Source organism: Furipterus horrens, unplaced genomic scaffold, assembly GCF_987537825.1.
Source record: "Furipterus horrens unplaced genomic scaffold, mFurHor1.1.pri manual_scaffold_7, whole genome shotgun sequence".
NCBI classification, from domain to species: domain Eukaryota; kingdom Metazoa; phylum Chordata; class Mammalia; order Chiroptera; family Furipteridae; genus Furipterus; species Furipterus horrens.
In genome coordinates, this window is record NW_028327177.1 from 37713435 (window position 1) to 37737959 (window position 24525).

At 34.8% G+C, this 24525-nt stretch overlaps 1 protein-coding gene across 1 annotated transcript in view; it reads right to left on the minus strand.

Annotated features, from left to right (window-relative positions):
• The window catches only part of PREX2 (phosphatidylinositol-3,4,5-trisphosphate dependent Rac exchange factor 2), a 231973-nt gene that overhangs the window by 97558 nt on the left and 109890 nt on the right, over positions 1-24525 (minus strand). The window contains exons 15-22 of the mRNA XM_090283596.1: positions 20701-20773; positions 18220-18362; positions 17975-18067; positions 16139-16287; positions 11267-11352; positions 6617-6753; positions 3898-4015; positions 1392-1576 (exon numbers count right to left, since the gene is read on the minus strand). Coding sequence (XP_090139722.1) covers positions 1392-1576; positions 3898-4015; positions 6617-6753; positions 11267-11352; positions 16139-16287; positions 17975-18067; positions 18220-18362; positions 20701-20773 — 984 coding nt within the window. The remainder of the gene's footprint in view (positions 1-1391; positions 1577-3897; positions 4016-6616; positions 6754-11266; positions 11353-16138; positions 16288-17974; positions 18068-18219; positions 18363-20700; positions 20774-24525) is intronic.

Genomic DNA, 24525 nt, shown 5'->3' on the forward strand with positions numbered 1-24525 from the left:
TATTTATATGTAGCATTTTTGATTGTTCAAAGATCACAATGATTGATTACAGCCTTACATAACATTTTTAAATATTTTGTGAGAAATGTATAGGTAGCATTTATCTGAACTGCCTCACCACCTCCACTTCCCTGTCTTGCAGAATATGGAGTATGAGTTATTTATTTAGTCCATTAATTATTGTGGAGTGTGAGTTACTAGTCTATAAATATGAACTTCCTTTATCATCTTTGACTTCCTTTTCTTCATGTATTAAATGGAACTACTTAGAAGTACTAACTTACACAGTTCTCATATATAAAAGAATCGATGTAATTTTTCAAATGTGAAATAACTAGAAAATGAGATAATTACAATAACTTGATCACAAATTCTTACATGGGTGCTCTTTAACAGTATAATGTAATTGGAAAGGTGTTGTAAAATATACATGTGATATCAATACATACGTATAGTCGTAAGTGCAATCAGAATAATGGGAGTTTTTAAAAGTTACTTTCAGAATATAAGACAAAAACATAAAATAATTATTTTTGAAATAGTGCATTTATATTTCTGTAATTATTTTCTCCCACTAGAAATTTAAAAAAATACATGCTATAAATGTTTTAGATCTATCTCAACTACACATATATAAAGCAATAATTGAGATGAAGAAATAAAGGTAGTGAAGCTATATGTCATATTACTTACTTGTAATACCTGAATCCCCATAGGGGGAGTATAAAAGCAGATTAAACACTAAAGTTCTAACCTGTGGAGGGTCCCATAGGAGTCTGATCAATTTCCCTTGTGGAAGGATCATGAAAAGCAAGCACAGGATCACCTCTCACTTCCTACATGATTTATACATTTGGATGAAGACTCACTTCCTCCCTCCCTATCTTGCTACAGCCTAAGGACTAAGAATGATATCTTTTACTAGCAAGAATTATATAAATGTCTTAGGATCTATGCATAAATAATATCTAAGCTTCATGAAATGTTATGAAATAAACTTGAGACTTGGAGAATTTGAAATATTTATAATATATTTGATGACTTCAAATACTCTTCAGATGCTTATGTACATTTAATAAAGCACACCTGTTGTGAAAACCATTTGAAACATGCACATGATACTGAATTAACAAACAGCAAACTTATTAAATGCAGATGAGACTTGCCAAATCAATTATCACTCCCCTGGGCAAAAGTCCATCTACACTGCGCTCCAAAGCGTACCAAAAAAAAGGAAGACAGTACACATACTGAGTACTCGGGGAGAAAAGAAGTTGAACAGGCTGATGGATGAAACATACACAGCTCTTTACATTTTTTAAGGTGGAAGTGGAGGAGGGTTTCAGTTGCTGTATTTGAACACAATCCCTTGTTCCCAGAATCACCCTTACCTTGGCAGTGAGGCTGAAGAAACCTTTGGGCTCAATCATCTTCTCCACCACGTTGCACTTGATCCCGGCGGTGCTATCATACTCGTACACAACCCCGTACTCCAGGTGCACGTTATCCACCGTCAGACTCACGTGCTCCTTCTTCCCGTCGATGATGGCCATGGTGTTAAACTTGTCAATTACTTCTGGAATAAAGACAATTTTAATTCTGAAAATTCATGAAATGTTTGTGAGTCTTTTCAAATAATTTGACTCTCTTTCAATAAATTTAATGAGTTCTTTAAAGGATGGCTAAATCTGATGTGCTAAATGAAACATCTATCCTTGTTAACATTTTTTAGACAAACATTAAAAAAAGATATGCTGGAGTGAGCTAAATCTCACCATTCTAACATGACTAGCCTTATCTTCGCATCTCCATTTTGATCTATGGACCACATGTATACTTATTTACTCAAATATAAACATTGTACACACAATTTTATATTTTCTCACTAATAGCATGCATAAATTAAAGTCAGCCTTCTTAAAACTGCCTTAAACATTGGAAGAATATTCTCTGAAAGCAGGAAAAAAATACATAGACATATTGAAAAAGCAGAAAGGAGATGCAATAATCATTTTTTTCAGCAAAGTGCCTGATTTCTCCCAAATAACATCTCCCAGAGATAGCTTATTGTGAAAATTTGTCATCGTTCACTATAATAACATTTCCATCTTCTTATAGGTTTTGGCCCATAAAAAGCTAATAAACAAAAACAAAAACACACCTAAAATCTCAAGTAAGAAACACTGAGAGTCCTAACAGTAAATATTAAATAAGCAAAAATAGAATATTCATTTATTTAAAAGAATCAAGCCCTAGAATAGTGAAAACAGCAAATATAAAATAGGCAAAAGCAGAGAAATGGTTTACCTTAAAATAATTAATATCCAAGAATAGCCAGAAATCAACTTCCAGAGCATCTCAACTTACTCTACCTTTCACTGTGATAGCAATGATGATTAGCAAAAGCTAAATCTAAATGAGAAAGAAGAGCCTCAGGATAAGGTCCTGAGATTCACCCTGTTTTACATAAATAAGAGAGTTGACTATCATAACAGGCTTGTTGCTCTAATGAGATTGAATATTTCTAATACTGTCCATGAACTGAGTGGCCCCTCCCAAGTGGCCTTCTAGGAGTGGAGGGAAAACAGCATGATGTTACACACTATGTTGATTGTTTTTGTATTAATTTTTATAATAGATGCCAGTGTGTATACAGAATTCTCCACCTATGCTTGTTTAGAAGAAACTAAAACTATAATAAAAATTTAGGGACACCAACCAAATGAATGAGTGAAAAGATACCAGGAAAATGGAAAAGAGGATTTAAGGATTTCTGTGAAAAACTTGAAACAGTAATTTAGGGCATTGGTCAAATGCAAACATAAATGTTATTGCCTGGGCCCCTTCACCCTTGGCAAAGAAGCCACTGAATACAGCAATCTGCTGGTTTGCTTCACGGAGAAAACAGCATGATGGAAATCCTTATCAAAAGGCCTCTCTTTCTCTCCTTTCACTTTAGTTTGCCTCTTTCAATACTATCAGTGTTAGAATACAGTCAAAGTTACTTGAATCAAGAAATTATTTTCAAAGGAACTATGGACCTTCTAACCTAGGACTTCTCAAATATTAGTGTGCATTCAGATCAGATCTTATTAACATGGAGATTCTGAGTCAGCAGATATGGGGTGGGACTGAGACTCTGCATCTCTCTCTTGCTCCTGGTTCTGCTGCTGCTGCTGCTGCTGTTCTGCAAATCACATTAGAGTAGGGAGGTCTACGCAACCTCTAAACTCAAAACAAGGAAACATAACATGAGTTTGAATCCTCATTCTACCTTGTACTAGCTTGGACAACTCCCTTAGCCTCAATTTCTTCTCCTATAAAATGAGGATGGTGATAACTGCACAATCCTTAGGAGATTTTCTTTTTTGATGACTTTATGAGCTATTTCATGTAAAACACTTAATAAAGTGACTAACAAAGTGCAGTAGCTATTACATGTTAGCTATAAGCTATTATTACTTATGCATGTGACATGACATCTATTGCTGACAATGACTTAAGGAAGTGGCTTGAATGGGGGGGGTGAAAAAAGATAAATGGAATTAAGAGGTATAGCTATAAAGGTATAACTTATAGCTATAAATTAATCATGGGGGATATAATGTACAGTACAGGGAATACAGTCAATAATAATATCATAATAACTTTGTACGTTGATAGACAGTTATTAGACTTCTCATGACAATCACATTATAAGGTACATAAATGTCGAATCTCTAAGTTGGACATCTGAAATTAATACAATAGTATATGTCAACTATACTTAAAAAGAGCTTTACATTCCAGAATGAAAAACAGAAGTGGTTAAACATAAAATATTTTCAATAATTGGGACTAGGCACAGGCACATTGAGAGAATACTATAAACAAATAAGGAGAACAGAAGGAACCCACCTTCCACTTTGCAGTCAAAGGCATCCCCTGCTTCATCACCAGGGGGTTTGGAGTTAGACTTTTGAAGGTCTTCTTGAGCACTCTCAAGGCTGTTATAAACCCATTGTATGGAATCTTGCTGGAAATGAGGAAGGAAAAAGCCTCAGAGGCACTAGTGCTTCCTAAAATGCACATCCATTTTATAAACCTGCTTTAGAAGGAGAGCTGACAATCTTATTTTTCCTTTTAGTTTTAAAAAATAATAATAAAATTTGAGAAAGAAAGACAATCAATGTGAGAAACTAATAGAAAGTGGGTTAAGAAGTACAAATAGGTAGTCACAGAATAGCCTGGGGATATAAAATACAGTATAGGAAATGAAGAAGCCAAAGAACTTATACACTTGACCCATGGACATCAGGAACGGTGTGGGGATTGCCTGAGGGAGTGGGGGATGCTGGGTGGAGGGGGGCAAAGGGAAAAAATTGGGATAACTGTAATAGCATAATCAATAAAATATAATTTAAAAAAGAAAGTCAATGGCAACTATTGTTATTGTTTAACAAATTGACCTTTCAAAGCTTGAAATTTTATCTTCCAAAGGTATGTTTTTAAGTAAGATATATTTCTTGCATGCCTTACTTAAATGCCTCAAGTATATCTTAAAATAAATTACAGATTACATTTTAATAAATAAGTGTTAGGTCAACAGTTTTTTAAAGAACCACTCATCTATAATTATACAAACTACTTAAATGCTCTAACAGTCACATATATTTTAATACACTTAATGCTTTTTTTGCATCAAACCAATAAAAAAAGTTGGAAGAACACCTTTAATCTCATTTGGTTCTCAAGTGATGTAACTATCTTTTAATCCTTTCATGTCATAAATCATACCATACTTTAATTGAAATAGCACTGCCAGTCTTATTTAGGTAAATGAGAGCGATAACAGCTATGAAGTAAATGCTTTCAGGGTTACATTATTTTAAGTTTATATTTTTCCTAGGTGAGATTATAAACTGAATTTCACTATTGAACTGTGATATAATTTGTACTATCCATTTTTCTCTTTTATTATTAACTTCCCAACTGTGTTTAATTATTATATTGCTATGCAGTATTAAAATGCTAGCTAATATTTGATCACTCAAATACATCTTGGCAACCTGTCATGGCCTCCAATGGCCCATATGCCCCAGTAGCCACACTTTTATGTAACTTCTTCCCACACTGACCCCAGGCTTGGCCATGTGATCTGATTTTTCCAAAGGCATATTAGCAAATATGATGTAAATAGAAAGTTAATTGATTGTAATATCCCCTCTTGAAATCCAAACACTGTGCAGAAAGGAAAGTCTTGCTGGTGGCTGGAAAGAAAAGCCATGTGGAGCAGTCTGGAGCGAGGGGCCTCCAGCAGTGAAATGCAGACACAGCAGTGCCTGCCCTCACAGGAACCAATACCCGATCAACCCGCAGAATCAACACAAGAATCAAGAGAAATAGTCAGTAACTACTGGTTTAAGCCCCCAAGTTGTAGGACAGCCCATTTGTGGCAATGGATACCTAATAGAGTATGTTATTCATTTAGTAAAATGTTCTGTCCATTTATTTTTTTTCTTAATCCTTTTATTGATCAACAGTACCTCTCCAAGAAACCAGGCAGAAAAAAATAAAAAGGAATAAAAGTCCAATCAATTTAGTTATTATAATTCTGACAGAAAGGGAAAGATCTGATAATTTTAGAAGTGCCCTTTTAAAAAAGTCTTTCAATAATACAGTTCGATAAATATGTATTAACCTCCTTACTATCAATCAGAAGAACCTATGCATTGATGTGTGAATTCCAACTTGCTATGCTAGTCTGACCTTATTAGAAAAGCAAAATGATGAGCTGTTTTCTTGTATGTTCCATATATTGCGGGGTAGCATGCTTGAACTATGAAAAAAGAACCACTCCTCTTTCTGGTTTGGACACAAAGTCATATTCTCAAATGGAGGAAACAGTACTTGACTGTACATGACAGAAAAAGTACAAAACCTCTTCTTTGAAGTTCTGTGATTTTTTTTGCATTTAAAATCCTTTCGTATTTAGTTGATTGAGTTAAATTTTCTCTTTTACTTGAATACTCACTTGTACCTCATGACAAAATAAGCTTTGTTTATATTGTAATTTTATTTCTCTATAGCACTTGAAATTTGGATCAGAGGACAGTGCTAAAAACTTTAAATATTAAAAGTATATTTAGGTATTTTCTTTTCATAACTAAATTCAATTGCCTAAATAAATATATTCAATTGCAGACCCCATAAAACCCACAAGTTTTGCTTTTCACAAAATTCTAATAATAAATATTGTAAGCACTTTAATTCATATATACAGACACAGGATGACCATTCTATATTCTAAAGCAATTACAAGGGTCAAGAAACAGTTTAAAGCTTTGGATTTCAATTTGATAAAGTTAGCAATTTAAAAATTCAAATAGCAATGAAAATAGAAATGGGCAGAGCACTTCTTAAGCAGGAAACAATACTGCAGCAATAAAATGTTACCATTTAAGCATAATCAATTATAACTAATTACGCCAATAAAGCAATCAAGATGAGATTTACAATGCTGTGCTTAAATGTGAACCTAGAAGTGGAAACCACATCTCTGGCGCATCCTCTGTTGTCCCTTGGGGCTTCTTTGCCAGTTTGGAATTAGATCTAGATAAGCTGAGAGGCAGCTTACCCGCATTGGCCTCCTGTACTTCCTGCAGGCTGTGACATGTGCAATAACACTGGCATGTGTCTCTTTGCTGACATTGATCCCATTGACTTTGATAATACACTGTCCGGGGTGAAGACCAGCTGCTGCAGCCACGGTTCCTTTAAATATAAATGAGAAAATTGCCAAAAAATAACTTTAGAAATAGGATTCGTTTTTATCTCATATGCAACAAGGAAAGCAATTTTAAAATATGATGAAGATCTAACTAGTGTGTTTTTGAATAATTTGTTTCTGATAGCAATGCCCTCTCAACATTGTTCTGCTATTTAACAGGCCATTCAAACTGTGATCAACACAATATTTTCCCACCCTATGAGTTAGTTTGAAGGGACATTGAAAAGTAACCTGCATAATGCTGATCAGTTATTTTCCCTTTAAAATGTCTAGTCAATCTAATTTTCGAAATGTGCATATATAATAGTGAGTGAGAAAGCCAGAAACATGCCTTATTTATCTTCCTTTAATTTACAAAATCTCCTAATATTAAAATAGTATTCACTTTCATTTCTAAAAATGCCAACAATTATGAGAAATTCTCAAGTAAAAAATTTAGCAACTACAAGTGGACTGCATTTGCTAAGAAAATTAAGTTCAGGATAAGTACAAAGGGTCAGGAACCAGAGAACTGGTGAATAAAATTAATCAGATAACAACTGTCCATAATTTATCTGAATAGACATAGACTTAAGTATGAAAGTAGTATATCTTAACCAGGGAGTTAAGACTTTCAGAACCACCCTGGCTAGTGTGGCTCAGTGGGTTGAGCTCTGGCCTGTGAAGCACCAAATTGTCACTGGTTTGGTTTCTGGTCAGGGCACATGCTTGGGTTGTGGGCCAGGTCCCCAGTTGGGAGTGTGAGAGAAGCAACCAATTAATCTTTCTCTCGCACATCAATGTTTCTCTCCTTCTCTTTCTCCCTCCTATACCCCTTTATCTAAAAGATAAATAAATAAAATCTTTTTAAAAATGTTCAGAACCTTCCAATCTTTATTATTTGGTATTCTGAGCAAATCAACATTTACAAAGCAGCATAATTAAATCAGTGAATATAATTAATATAAATTACTACAAAACTTATCATAAGTATGTTAAAAGAGACTTTCTTTATAAGCAATTTCCCCCATGGAAGAATTAGTAAACATTTCGAAGGGCATAATTTATAATAAAAAATTGTCTTCTCACTAAAATTCACTCATAAATATTAAGTGCTTTTTCTGGATTGAACTGATTTTTGGTGGCGTGAGAGGCAATCCCAACAGGAAGAACAGCCTGAAACAGGCATTGAGTCAAGAAATAACCAGGACATTCGGGACCATATAAACAGTTGGGAATGTGACCTTAGAACAGAAAGAGACACTGGAAAGCAGAGCAAGTCAGGGTGTGAAGTCCTCAGAGTATGAACCTTATAATCTATTGAAGAGGAAAAACATTTAAGAATTTTAAGCACAGAAGTGACATGATCCCCCAAAATGGGCCGTGTGTCACTGGAGCATAAGTCAAAAATGAAAATCACAGCATCTATTGCCATTTTCCAGACAAGAACCAAGGTAGCATTAGTTATATAGGGGAGAACAAGATCAAGTATTTGATGTATGATGGTAGAGTTCACAGAGAGGCTACGAGGCCTAGGATCAGTCCCGTGCCTTTGACTGAGTAAACGGCACAGGACTGAATAAAGAGAAAATACAGGAGGTAAAGTAACTTCAGAGAATGAAGGAAAAGTTCATTTGGGGATAATACTGAGTTTCAAGGTGCCCAAGGGCCATGATGTGTATAATAAACAATTATATCTAGGCTACAGAATTCAGAGAAGAGTTCTGGGCTGGGAATAGAAATTTAGAAACACTCTGCAAAGAGGATCAACAAGACTGCCTATGGCGAGCAAGAGGCAGAGAAGGGGAGAGGGTGCCAACAGTAGGAAATCAATAGATGGAGAAAAGAGCAGGCAGAGGAGAAGGAGAAGCAAAATCTGCAAAGTGCCATCTCAGATATCAGGAGGCGAAAGGTTTAAGCAAATGGGAGTTGTCAGTTTAAACAAATGCCAGAGGAAGCTCAAATAAAACAAGGATTATCACTATTCATTATATTTTCCACTTCAATCCATGAGAACTCTTAAAAACCTTGGAGACACTGCGGGGAGGCTGGAGGAGTTGTCTTTTGCACTGGGTTAAAATTCAAATGGGAAATGAGGAAGGACAGGTGAAAGAAAACACAGGGAAGCATTTTAGGAAGCCTGTCTATGACAAAAAATAAGTTATTACAGCATAATTCTAGAGCTGAGCTTCTTAATTTTTGTCATGCATACATATCACCTAGGGCTCTCATTAAAATGCAGATTCTGACTCAGTATGTCCTGAATAGAGTCTGAGACTCTGCATTTCAAACCAGCTCCCTTTTGGTGCCAATACTATAGGTCTGTGGATCACATTTTGAGTAGCAAGGATCTAGAGGAGAACATAAGGAAGGAGAGGTTTTGTGTCTGGTGTTTTAATTTAAGGTGGTTTTGTTGCTTTGTTGATTTTAAAGAGAAAGAATTGTTCCTATACTATAATGATCCAATGAAGAGAAAAGGTTGGAATTTCTGGAAAGGGGTTTCTGACAGTACAACTCTCCAGAGGAGGATCGAAGGGATGGGATCCAGAACATTTGTGGAGAGACTGGCCTTAAACTCCAGAAGGAGAAAAGAAGACCTCTTTCCCTAGGATGGGAGGAAAGTTGGTGGTGGTGACCCAGCCAGCAACATGTGTGAATAGAAGGGTGTGGGACTCTGAATGCTTCACACCTGGTGGCCCAAATTTGTCTGTGAGGTGAAAAAGGATGTTCATCTTGGGAAATAGTTGGCAACTATGAGGAGAAAACAAGGGAGATGAATGTATAAAGACTTCTGAGTAGTAATAGGGGCCCAGCAAAGACAAGACAGTGAATTGGAATGACACTAGTCTGTATCTATGACAGTTTTTTCTAGCTACTCAGAAGAAAGAGCAAAGAAGGTGCTTAGGTTGAACTGGCCTAGATGTTCCTGGAATGAAATGGCCTGGTTGCACCTCAGCAATAAGGATGAGGGGATCTTGGCGATGCTGCAGGAGTGACTGAGGTGACCCACTAGTGGGGATAAGACTAGCTAAGAAAGGAGGTGGAGTCCATAGGAGTATAACTAAATAGGAGAAAAGAAAAAAGAGCCAAAGAATGGAAATCCCAACTGAACTGAAAAACAATCTCAGAATATCAAAGTTGATGAGACAAAAATGAGAGACTGTCATCAGAAACTGGCATGTTGGAATTTTAGATTCCAAAGGTAAAATTGCAGTAAGTGACACACTCTAGTGGTGGCCATGAAGAAGAGGCTAAAAAATGGAGAAGAAAGTCCCTTTCTCCTACGGCAACATTACAGTGCAAAATGAAATCACTGAATAATATAATTTTATCCATATACACCTGAAAGGTGCACATGAGCATTTCTCTTTTACTCTTCAGAAGCAAAAAGCATAGTGACCAGACTTGGACCTAGCTTATCACTAAGTTCCAAAGAGAGAACCCTGCTCTCTACATGATATTGTAGCAGGGAAAGAGGTACAGCATTATTCACTCAGGTTTGCACTTATTTTATAGTGCTGGTAATGTGCCCTACTCCGTTTTGGTTTAGTAAAAATGAAGAAGATATTTGATGTAACAAATATTCCATTTCAGTATGAAATATATTCCATTTCAGTTTGATAGTATTAATCAGTTGTTTGAACATTTTAATTTATTTTTTGAAATGTCTATTAATCATGTATTTTAAAAATCTGAGTGAAAAAAAAGCTTTTGGAATAATGAAAGCATATTTATAATCAAATAAGGTCTAGCTAGTATGTTCTTGGATAAAATTGATTCTCATTGCAATGCCCTCTCAAAATTTTCCAGTCAAATGTTTGGGTGATCATCTTAAGATGCTTTATGGTTTACATTTCTTTGTAATGAAAATAACATATTTCTGTTGATGAGATAAACAAATGGCTTCTTATACTTATAGTGACTTCTTGCAGCAAGTTATTACTATGTTTGGCAATAAGTATTTAACAGTTATTTCTTTAAATCATTACAATGTAAGTATCAAATTTAAAAATACATATAACAACAAGAGTTATCAACTAATTTATCTACCAAACAAAAAGAGAATAAAATATAAACAAAGATTTTAGTCACTAAAATTATTTGATTTAAAATGTATTTTATGGTTTATAAGATGTATGGCTTATAGGAATACTTGAAGTCATCATATAGTGACAGGCTATAAAGTACAGAGATCATTGTTAAACCTGAAAAATCACATTTTTTAATAACTAACAAAAGTATAACTATTTGCTGTGAGAGGAAAACACAAATTATAGCCTTTGGCAAAACTGAAGCACAGAGCAAACTGATTTTCAGAGGCATCGTTGGCTTATAAATATTTAACAGTGGTATATATGCCTTACAGTTTTTAAGAATTTTAAAAAATATTATTTTAGGAAATACTACCATTGACTTAATATGATGAAAATATGACTGAGAAAATTCATAACAACATGATTATGCACATTTTAAACATAATTTTGTTTAGCAAAGAATCCCAGACAGGCTGGATCTCACCTCTTCCTACTGCATGCACAACCGATGGGCCATATCCCCGGATCTGGAATCCAAGCCCTTCAGCTGAATCGGGGATTTTCACTGTCCTAGAATCAATCAGAAAATAATTTAGGATGACTTTAAAATGCTACAATTGCTTAAAACAATAGTTGTCCACACCTGTATTTATTCTTTCAAGAAATTCGTATTGAGAGTCAACCATGAGAAAACCACAGGGTCTGAAAGCCTTGAAGGAGGCATCATGGCGCATGCCCTTGCCAAGGCACACAGCAGGCACACAGCAGGCACACACTACAGAGTTCCTCCCTAGACGTAATCATTGCATAGTGTATTCTGAGTACGGATCAGGCTCTGGGCTCAGACACACTTCACTTTGTTGTTTGTGGTTTGTTTGTTTTTTTTAGAGAGAGAGGAAGGACAGGAGGGAGAGGGAGAAAAAGGCGGGGGGCAGGAAATATCAATGTGATAGAGTAACATCAATTGGTTGTCTCCTATGTGCACCCCAACCGGGGACTGAACCCAAACCCACAACCTGGGTATCTGCCCTGATCAGGATTCGAACTCCCAACCTTTTGGTGTATAGAACAACCCTCCAACCAACTGAGCCACACCAGCTGGGGCCATACTTTGCCTTGAATCCTCATTTAGTCACTTGATATTTGGATAATTTGAATGAATTCCTTAACTTGTCTAAGTGTCCAGAAAGATGATGGGTTAAAACTTATTTTACAAAGTGTCATTGGAAATTAGGAGACACCTTTTGTAAATTGCCCTCATTGTGCTATGAACTATGTACATAGTTCTCTCCTTAGCATCTCTCCTTAGCTTATTATTACAAAGAAGACAGCATGCACTGAGAAATTTCTTTGTTAACATTAATATAAAAGAAACACAGAGTTAATACATTTCTACCTGCTTGTAACTTTATGAAAAAAACAACAACAAAGAGCCAGTTATAAAGAACAGATGTGTCAAACACTAAATCAAAGTAATTTAAGAATATAATTAACTTTAGTATTTATTTAGTGGAATTTCAAAAGAATAACACATCAAAAGGTGAACCTGCATAAGTAAAAAAAGGTGAACTTGCATGTATCCACATGGAATAGAAGATAAAGGGATAGAGAACTTGAGTAGGCTGTCATGGCAAATCGGTGAGGGATGTCGGATTTGGCACTAACAAATGAGCTACTCCAGAGAAGGAAGCTAGAAATCAGATAATGACAATGAAAAGCAGAGAACAGGAGATAAGTTGGAAGCTCATAACAGTAATAATGAGTACAATAAATTGCAGTGGAGAGCAAAGACAAATGAATACAATGCAATAAATGTTGATGGATAGCCCCTGATGCCCACAAAACAAAAGTGTCTTCCAAAAGCTGATGAGTGAATCACAAAATAAATGCAGCAGCACTTCAAAGGCACGATAGAATCTCAAGTTGGACACAGCAGCTCTTATTTGCAATTTCTGAAATAGCTGTTGGAGTAATTTAAGCAACACAGTGCCTAGAACACTTGATAAACCAGATAGAGCATTTAGTCCTGAAGGCAGCTGGCACCGTGACCTAAGATATAAGGTAAGCACGCATTCAGATATTTGGTGATAGAAATGCATATTGTCTGTTCCAGGCAACCTTGAAAGTATTATTTCAAATTAGGTTATATACCATGAAGTTATCTGCACATTGGTGAGATGGAGGTCACAGAATTTATTTATCCTTTGTCCTTAATTACATATTTTTGATATATAAAGCTGTACCTGCTTTCTCTGAATAGTAACTTGTTACAATTGTCTGTCAAAGATACACTTGAAAATAGAAGATAACTAAGGAAAGAAAGAATAAATACATTTTCTTAGCATGAAACAAAAAATACAGGTAGCTCATGCTTCTATATATTATCAATAAAAGTTCACTTATTTCGTTGAAATAGCTTAGAGCTTTCAGGTCACAGTGGCCTCTCATCCCTTTCTAAGCAAGGTTTTTCTATCCTTCTAATAATGCTATAGAAGACTGACCCTACTCTAATCTTCTAGAATATTACTGTAATTTTCTTAACAAAATTTGTACAAAACACCATGAGATGCATTTGATCATAATTTGGGGACTGTCTTCATAAACTAATATTGGGAAAACATGTTCTCCTGATGGGAACACTATGTTGCCTATTAAAACAAGAATTAGATTTATGGGAGAAAGATGCTTTGTTTCCTGCTGCAGAGTGGCTGAAAAATTCCTTGATGTTATCTATTGTAAAATACAGCTATATTCAAAAGAAAAATTTCATTTTATTTACCTTTCACATTTCTTGCTTTTTTCCCCAAACAAGATACTTCATAAATTAGAAGTAGTTATTGCAAGAAAATATGAGTGATTTATAAAAATCATATACTAGAATGAGGACATAAAGGAAAGGTTATAAATTTCAAACAAATGAAAGAGAAACAGAAAAAGATAAGTACTCCATCATCAAAAGAGTTTTAAAATACAATGTAAAATATGTTCTTGATGTAATAAAGAAGCAATGGAAAAAGTGAAATGAGAGAACAGGGAAACATCACAGATCACATCACTGAAATACAAATAATGGGCTGAACATGTCACTAAGCTCTTAACAAACCTAGATTTACTTAGAGTTCTTAGCAGCTCCGTGACACAGGCAGTCCCATCATCCCCATTTTTTTATGGATGAGGATGTTGAAGCAACACAATTAGCAATCAAGTGGTGGAAGAGGGCCTTGAACCCAGACCAGAAATATCAGGTTCTAGCTACTGTGCAACAAAACCAAGGGAAGAATCAAAAGACCTAGGTTCCAACCCTGCTCAGCTAGCAACTACTTCTAGGACTAAGGATTTGCCCAGTCTATTTAGTTTTGAAGTCTTCTACCTGTTGAAATGTCTGTGATCAGTGGACCAGTGTTTATAGGGTTCAATCAGGGGTTAAAGGGCCATGGGGAAAGCCTTCTTGGCCACTAATCATTGCTTAGAAATACTACTCCCTTATTCCTTTCCTGTTAAATGTTCTCAAAGTGTCCATAGGTAGGCAACTAGGTTACCTACCTTTTCCTAGATAGGGTTGGATAAAGGGGGAGCAATAGATCATAATACGCTTTAGAGAAACAACACTGTTATGGTTATTCGCTGCTCTCTAGGCTAGTGTCCTTCTAAATTAGTAACTTTAATGAGCCCCACTCTTTCCAACCCATTTATAAGCCGTTAGTAGAAACATCTACCTTGATAACTTACTATAGAATCTAGCCCATTATACTGCATTTCAACTCTTAAGATAAATAGGGCACCTCGCTTTTCTCAGTATATATATATCCCGGCGGCAGCCGTCCGTCTCGAGAGACGATGGTATAGCTTCTTAAGAGTCTATCTGCACCGCCGAGAATGGCTGTGCAGTCCAACTCGGGAGTGACACGGTATTTGCCTCCTCCCGTGTTGAATTGACATCTTACGATGACACTGGAGTGTCCTCTCCAGTGAAGCTGAAGCTACAGAGCCTGGGCAGGGTGATATGGAGGGTCTGCTGTTGCCCATGCAGCAGACCCCCCCTCTCTTCACAGCTGAAGGGCCCAAGGGAAAGACGGAGTCAATACAGCTTGGCTTCAGGTGCGCCGCAGGAGTTGCCGGTGTTGACTACAACGTCAAACCGCCTTAGGGACTCCGGCTCCGGATTTTCTGTCGGGGTTTACTCCCTTAGCCTTTCCCCTGAAGAGGTATGCCGCAAGGCAGCGGAGGTTTTTTGGAGTCAGAGTTTTCCTTCTCTGATGTGCCCTGACTGGAAGATCGAACCAGCGACACTTAGCTCGCAGGCCGACGCTCAATCCACTGAGCCAAACCAGCCAGGGCTCATATATATGGAAGAACACTATATTATATATACTTAAAATCTTTCTATAAGTAGTTATAATAAACCATTTTGTTTTTGAAGTGGTAATTTTCATTTATCTTAAAAATAATGAAGTTGCTGATCACTAAATTTAATTAATTAAATATAGTTGTCTTGATATAATCATATTATATTAATACATTATAATAAGTGCTTTATATGCATTACCTCGATTACCTAAGCAGTTAAACAAATGGAAACCTGATAAGAGAACATGAGATAATCAATGATTTAGAGAAGAAAAGCCAATGTCTTGCAAGTATATCCATAATATCTTGCTAATTTTTTCTAAAAAAATCATAAAGCATATCACATTTTATAAATATATGATTGTGCATATGTGCCACTATTATAAAATTCAACTAACACTGAATGTCAAAAGAATATCATTTGTTACTTATGTATGCTATGTTTATAAGAAAAGTATCTTCCTTTAGAAAAGTCTGTACTCTAAACTTCCTATAATAAACATGAGTTTTTTCTAATCGTAGGCAGATAGATACCCAAATATACTTTTTTAACAGAATGGATCTATTTCTAAGTACACACACACATGGAAATATCTTTCACCCAATCTTGAGCCCATCTCCTATCAGTGTTTAATTATCATATAAATGGTTTCAAATCAACTCATAGCCCCTAAAATTCTTAGGAGTTGAACATGAAGGAATGCAACTCTTTATTATCTATTAGTTTTCTTCATTCATAGCAGACTCAATCCACCCAGACAGGAAAATTTAGATAGAAAAAGGAAAGTATTATTTCTGCTGAAACTACCTTATTTAAGTAGTGAACATTTTATCGTCATAAGCAATGTAGATTTTCCCATCATTTAAAGACCAGCATTAGTGATGATGGTGAGGTTTAAATGTTCCAAGCAATGAGATACTTAATTCTAGACATTTGCTTAGTTAACTTTTCTATTTTGTTTACCTATGTATAATTTATTTTTAATCCCACACAAATTATACAACTTACTCCCTTGGCTTTGTGCTCACAAGAACTCTTAGAGGTTTTCTGCTGTTTAAGCATGATTTCAGGAAGCAATCCACTTCATTGAAAGGTCTCATAAAAACTAGGTCACCATTAATAGCAAAAATTTTTTTCCCAACTTCCATGCCAGCCATCTAAGAGAGAAATAGCAAATAAAAAAAGTCAAATTATATTTTAATAAGGGATCTATTTTTTCCCAGAATTAGACTCTGAAAATATTTAGAACTTATAGATGTTGACATTTTAACACATCTGCAATATTTTTATACAACTTAACAAAACAGAACTATGGGTGAGATGACAAATTTATTCTCTCTGACCTACTTTAAAATTTGATCACCCATCTTTACTTAAATTCTTCCTCCTCCCTCCATGACTTAACATTGTACTCCTCCTGTGATCCTTTCTTCTGCTGTATTTTATAGTTCTTCTTAAATATTTCATCCTTTTAACTATAACCAAGCCCTAGGTCTATTTGTCTATTTTTTTAATATCTTTTCCATCTACATCCAATTAACTCAGAGAGTTTCAATCTCAACATAGACATCAATGACAACCAAATATGCATCATTAGCCTGAGAAAGCGTAACTATCTCCAGGGCATGAAGAGAAAAATGGCCTAGAATTCAAGGAAGAGTGCTCCAACAAGCATACACTACAAGATGCTGAAAAGATGACAAAGAAGATATTCCCCCTCCACGTCAATCACGCTGCTCTCCTTAACCAACCCTACTGCCTATAAACAATATTCTCTTTTAGGTACCAGATAAACAATGGAAATCTGGGAGGAGGCATTTAATCTGGGACATAGTCAGACGAAGCTGTGCTCTAGGAACATCCTCTGAAAATGTCTGGGAGAAACATTTCCTTTTCACAGAAAATAACTAAAAACAGTCATTTCTTGACCAGGTCCCCTAACAGAGTATGAGTGGACAAGAGTTATTTGGTTTGACATTAATGTGCTTTTCATTAAGTTTTGTCATACTTGAGTTTGACTAGGTGAGTGACAGTTTACTACTAACTCTAAATGGATTCCAAGTTAAAAGCATGTTTTATTCATTATCACATACGCTATTGAAGATGTAAATACTGAGAAGTTTGCTGGGGGATTAAGCATTTTAAAGCAGCAAGGCGAGAATACTTTTGACTCCGATAAACGTGGTATATAACGCTGGAAAATAGTTCATATAAGGAGGGGAAATTTTGTCTATTTTGTTCATTGCTATATTCCCGGGCCCTAGAAGCTAGCATATAATAGGTGCCAAATAAATACTTATGAATGAATGAACAAATAAATGATCAGGAGATTTCCTGGTTTAAAAAACCGGTGAGGTGAGAAAACATCAGTCAGTATTAACCCAATTAGAAAATAAGTCAAAGCATGTGCTTTATTGATGGAGGTTGTATTTATATGACAGTCAAAAGTGATTTAAAAAATAGAAGAGACAGCCCTTAAATGAATGGAAGAACCATCTGACATACATCATATAGTCAGTCCCACCCTATGTAGTCTCCACAGGGTTCCAGGTTAGAATTAGTAAGCAGGGAAGTCCCAGTTTGCATGGATGAGCCACTTGGCCTCCCAGGAGATCAAGAAGTGCACAGCTGTAGATATCGCCAATCCCTCCCTCACCTACACCTGGGCGCCCAGACGTGGGCTCCTCTCACAGATCCCAAGACTATCTGGTAGAACCTCAGAGTAAGATTATTCAGTAACATTATTTTCAATAAAGATACTTAGAGGCTGATTTCAATTAGTTTAGAATTTATATGTATACATCATGGGCAACAAATTTAAATAAAAATGTTAATTTACATTACCTCAGCATTAGACCCCTTTTCTACCAGCTTAATTATTGGAACTTTATTTTTGTCTTCTAACCCAAAACCATAGCTGCCTTCATTGGATTTAATCTGAAATGCAAAATATTAACATTATTAATAAAGCAGGTAGGAAAAAGTTTGCAAATCAACCAGAAAGAAATGATATGCATCACCATCAAACATGCTTCTTTAATCTCCTGCTAGTATCTAATTGAGAAGAAAACTTGTAATGAAAAACTTACCAATAATGATTTAGCTATAACATTTTCCACAACTTTTAAATCATGTTTCATAAGTCGATGTTTCATATTGGATCCTTCCATTTCCTCATCCGCAAAAAAACGGAAAAGTAGAGGTTCATCTTTGAATTCACTTTTTTCAAGGACTAAGGAAACAGAGATATATTCAAATTGTTTCAATTAATCCAAAAATCAAACTCTGTCCAAAACAATAGGCATTCAGTAAAGTAATACCAGTACCATGGCCTCAATGTGATATTCCTAGAACAAGTTACATTCAATTATCTATATAAATTTCCTTTTCTTTCTGTAATTTCAAGTCAATGTTTCCTTTAATTTACTGTTAACTAAAATTTTTTGAATTTTTAATATAAGGCATATTTTTTCAATGTTAAGTCTTTTATACTTAACCAAGTCTTTCACTTTCCAAATTAAAACCTGAATTTAAGTAAATTACATTGAATCAAAAAACGTATACAATCCAAAACAGAAAACCGCAGTGTTTTGAAGTTGCAGTAAATATTTTAAGTATGTTTTTTAATATCCCCTACAATTATGGGGAGTTTCAAAGGATTAAGTGTTGTCTTTGTGTGTGTAATTCTCACTGAGTCACCTTGTTCTAAACTCGAAACCAGAAATAAGTCTTTTGGGTGAAATGTGATTTTAGTTTTTCATTAATTCCTAGCTCTCTTCTGTTTAAAAGTATTAGTTCCAAATAACCCCATTTTTACAAGGGTCATATTTTCCTTTTAACTAAACATTAATCTTTTCCTTCAAATTCAAGGTTTATGTTTTATAAGCCTTTTTAAAAATAAGGGTTAATACCAACAGAAATAATTTATATTCAGTGAGATACTGAAAGCAGTCAAAACATACTAAAAATCTTTTCTATTTCCATTTATCTTTCCTTAGTACCTTGAAGAGTACTTTTTTGGAACAGGTTGATTTATTAAGCCAGGGAGTTAAAGGGCAGGCAGTGGTCCCCCAAGCATAACAGAAATTTAAGTGTTTACAACGAGACAGACCTGCGTTTAAATTCCCGGTCTGGGATTGATTCTGGTTGTAACATTGGAAAAGTTACAGAAACTCTTTGAACTTCAGTTTCCTCATCTGTAAAATGAGGACCATAAAGTCTTCTTCATGCTGTTGTACAAAACTAAAATGGGGTAATAATGTAAATAACTTGACATGTAGTAAGCAATCAAAGATGATAGCTATTTATTTCATTATTTTTACAGAGTTCCAAATAGTAATTATTGACCAGGTAACTGTATGTATTGCTCTTTGGATGAAAGACTGGCTGGCAATATAAGTTAATAAATGAAATTATCGACCACAAATTAAAAGGTAACACAATTCATAGCTGATGATAGAAATGAGAATATATGTGAGATCGAGATAGGTCTTGTCTACATGACATAAGCAGCTTCTCAACCTCATATGGTGCTTTAACTACTGCTTTCCACCCCAAAATAGTCTGTCTCAAAGGAGTAAGAGAAGAAGACATCAGGAAGGCCAGGCATGATTTGAAATGATTGTGCTTTACTGACAGAGACTTTTGTAGGAAAAACCTTTGTTATAACTCAACATTTTAAAATAAGTGTTGAAATCAAATTACTACTTGTTTATTACTGCTTGTTTTCAGCTTGATATTATAGTTTCAATTCCCCATAATGATGTCATTCTTCCATTCTATGGTTTGCTCTTCTAGGATCAATATTTATATATCACAACTGACATTGTGCTCTAGAGATGGTGGAATATATTGGGATTCCCAAAGAAATACATAATAATCAAGGATGCTCTCAAAATCGCTCTAACTTTAGCTGTACTTCCTTCTTTAAAAAATGGTACCAACCTTTTGAACGTAATTGACAAATAGGTACCAAATATTTGACAAGTGCTATTAAATAATGTCTATAAGCATATATATAAGCAATAAAAGGGTTGTTTAAGTTTATGAAATCTCTAAGGTATTACAGAGAGAAACAACTAAGACTCATTATTTTTATAAATAATTAAGTCTTCAAATAAGAAAATCAATATTTAATTAGTAGCCCCAAAAATTTCTTTCAGAGATTTGTCATTTTGTTCTCTGATATAATTTTAAAAGTTTTTATAAAAAGAAAAATAAATATGTAACTATACATACTCTCATTTAATCATTTTAAAATATACTAGCATTCAAAAACATGGGTTTGATTTGAAATAGTTTCAAAGAGGTATGTGAACTATTTTCTTAAAAACATATAAGTTCAAGCCCTTGCTCTTTGGAATCAGTTATATTCTAGAAAAATAGAAGAGTAGTCATGCAACTGGGAAATAATACAGATGTGATGACCCAACATGGACACATGGCAAGGCCCAGACAGTCTTGCTGATCTGTCTCTAAATTACTTCACTGGAACCTAGAGATATTCCCAGTGTCCTAACAAAAACAAAACAGAAAATATATCTGTAAGCTTCCGGAATATACATTCCTACCATGGTGCATAAATCCATTGTCACAGAGTCCAATGCCAAATATCATTGCCTCTTCTCTGGTACGGCAATCCCCCTGTTGACCATAAAAGCACTGTACAGGTTAATAGGCAACTGAAGGCTTGCATCTTTACTCCATTGATATTCCCAGCACTAAACTAACAAAGTCATTTACATTTTATGGTATACATTGCTTTCATAAGCCCACAATATATCCAATTTTTATAAAACATTCACTTAGTAATAAGAATATATTCTGTTGACATTATCTCTCGAGTAAAACCATACTTTATTAAATATGAAAATGTATAAGTGCCTGAAATTTATTGTTCCCAAAAATGATTATTTGCTTGTATTTCTTCAATACCGTATCCCAATTTTGCATCAAGGAAATATCCTATATATTGAAATCACACTAAATAAAGCTAAGTAAATCATTATGCATGATCTCAGCCCTCGCTTCCCTTCTAACAAATGGTCTCGCTCTTTAAAAACCTCTGAAGAAATCTACTAATCTAGGGTGACTGACTGGTAAGACCCTTAGAGTAAATTTTTTGACTGAGTCTGCAAACTCAATCTTCTCTTAAAGTATCTTACCTAAAAAAATAACCAGATCATATAACTGAACCCAAAAAGAAAGCCCAATGCAATCTCTTGTCATGGTAGCTACTTTATTCATATAAGTATGGACTCATATATATGAATATGTAAGTGTATATGTATGTATATGTATATAACCTTAGAGTTGTATGTCTTACAGTTTAAGAAGTGCTTTCCATATAGTATCTCATTATTCCACAGTCCTTTTAGCACCTAGGTACTCTACCTAATCTACCTTCTCTTCTCTCTGTCTATTCCATTTCTATGTCAACACTCTAGTACTTCTTCATCTAAGATTATCATAATTTTTGGTAACTTTTCCAACATATGTTGTTACAGATTTAAATTTTATTACACAGAAATTTCATGTTTTAAAACTTCAAACAGGCTTTTTTTAAATAATCATAACATATGAAAATGTTCTTTCTGGCTTTCAAGGACATTCGCATCCTGGTTTCACTCTCTCCAGCCTTACTTTCCAAGTGTGCACACCTTTTGCTCTAGTCAAGTTGGGCCCTCCTGTTGCCTGAACTTTGTGCTTGCTTCACTCCTTGCTTTCACTCATGTAATTATTCATACTTACAATGCACTTCTCACCCTCCACCCATTTAAATTCTACCTCTCTGACTATTAAGGAATAAGACAATTCACTTCATGCTGTGACACCTCCTACCTTCACTAATCCTTCAGCTAACTAACAAAACACTTAACAATCTATATCTTCAAACAATGCATTTGTGTCCTTTAAAATTTCTAGCTGTTATATAACTTCCATGCATTTTTTCAAAAGATATTAATATTTTTTGCTACATAGTATGTCAAGTGTTAGAGATAGTACAGTAAAGTGCTCAAACATAAAACACTTCCCTGTCCTCAAGAAATTTGAATATAGTGAAGGATATAGCCACTTAAAATGTGACCTAGCCCTGGCTGGTGTGGCTCAGTGGATTGAGCACTGGCCTGCAAACCAAAGGGTTGCCAGTTTGATTCCCAGTCAGGGCACATGCCTGGGTTGTGGGTCAGGTCCCCAGTTGGGGAAGTGTGAGAGACAACCACACATTAATGCTTCTGTCCCTCTCTTTCTCCCCACCTTCCCCTCTCTCTAAATATAAATATATTAAAAAACCCTAAAATAAAAATATAAATTAATTAATTAAATGTGGTCTATAATAAGTACAAGTGAGACATTATACTAGGTACTTGGAAAAAGGTTAAATAGGTGTCTGCCCTTAGAAACATGTGTGTTAGGACACTTTCAATATATTATGGTATTTGCTAAGACAGATATATCCAGGAAACTGGGACCACAGAAGGGGACCCTGAGCCCAGTGTGGAGAACTCGGCAAAACTTCCTGGGGGAGACATGGTGGGGTGAAGTCTTAGGGGATACAGAACAATTATACCAAACGACTCACAGGCAGGAACCATGTCTACTTCCTGTTTTGTCTGTTTGTTTTATTTTAATCATCAAAGCACTTGTTAAACTTACAGTAAGAGTTTGTTTAATGATCACTGACATTTAGTTTATTATTCAATTGATATGCAAGTGTGCTGGTATCCATATGCCTTTTAAACATCCTATCTGCGCCACATAGAACTGGCGAGAATTAAAAAGAGCACAACAGACATGACTTTGATTATAAGGAAGAAAAGCATTATTTAATTATAACAATGACTGGCCCATAAACAAATCACAACTTACATGATTTAAATAATTTTTTAGAAGTACATTAATGCACATGCTACATAAGGAGTTGACTTCATGGAATAATTTATTATATATCATTGTACCAGAATCAGCACTACAGCAAGTGAAAAATGCATTTAGAAGAAAACAGTTACCATTTTGTCCAAGATGACATCATATAATATATTGCAGAAGAACAGAAAAGCTGTCAGATATAGAATATATTCCAAACATTATATAGACTAGCATATTGGAAATAGTTCTCTATTCTGTCCTCTAAAGTTACCCAAATCAATTAAGCCTGTGATATTTAGCTGCTTTATTATCATGAAAGTCTTGGTAGAAAGAGACCTTTACTCTTTAATTAGAACTTTAATTTATCATTATCTTATCAGTTCATTATTTTGTTTTCATACTCAAAGCTAGCTCATGTTTTCCCAATCTGAAGCTAAGCAATAATAGCTAATTATGTCTGATGATTATATTTGGGTAAGTTTTACAATATCAGAATTATAAAACTTATATGACAGAGAAGAGATGACATGTATAGCTAATACAGTAAGCAGAAAATATGAAAATATAATCTAGAGTAAGTGCCTTGTCCAAGTTTGCATAACTACTTATTGACAGAGCTGTCATCAGTCACCAGGTTACCGAGTCCCAGTCCACTGCAATTTCTACAGATACTGTCATAACAAACCACTAAGAAAACCTGAAGAAAATCACTTGCAACTTGGAGCAGGTTTTGAATAACTTATTCTATTCATCTGATGCTCACACTTGGAAAGTAAAAATGCCAAAAGGAAAACAATAAAGATGATAATTAACTTCCTGAGTCAGAACTTTAAATATTTATTCACCATCAGCTTTTACTTCAAACAAATATTCCTCAGTTTTCTCATGTAACCAACATACAGTACAAGTTCATGTGACTTCTATTACATTATAATTCCTATGTGAAATTCCAGGTACAGAACCAACTCCAAAGACAGACAGTGACCACAGTGTTAGAAAAGGCTCTGACTCTAGTAAACACATTGTGTGTATGAATTAGGATTTTATCTAAAGGTAACTGTTAGTTTAATCAAAAATGTTAACTTCTAAATAGAATAAATTTAAGTGCTATAAAATACAAAAATAGGTGGTCTTGGATAGTCCAGATATTAATATTAATAATAAAAATCTCAAAATGTGTGTGTGTGTATAAATCAAATGTGAGTTAAACATTAATATCTGAATCAAAAATAAAGATTTTTATGATTAGTATCAAATGTTTTTTATTTATGTGTAACATGAAGTAGGCCACTTTTTAAAATAACAAAACAGTAAAACTGTTTATGAAATTGACTCAAACACCCAAACATAATGACAATATTTCAACCAAGCAATATCCCCTTTCCCAGAATAATATGTTCTGTCAAAGTAGATATCACTTTTCTTAGTCTTTTCTTTAATCAAAAGAAAATATTTGATCATTTATTAGTTGATCTAGTATACTAAAACATTTAAATAAATTTATATTTGAATATCTATTATGATGG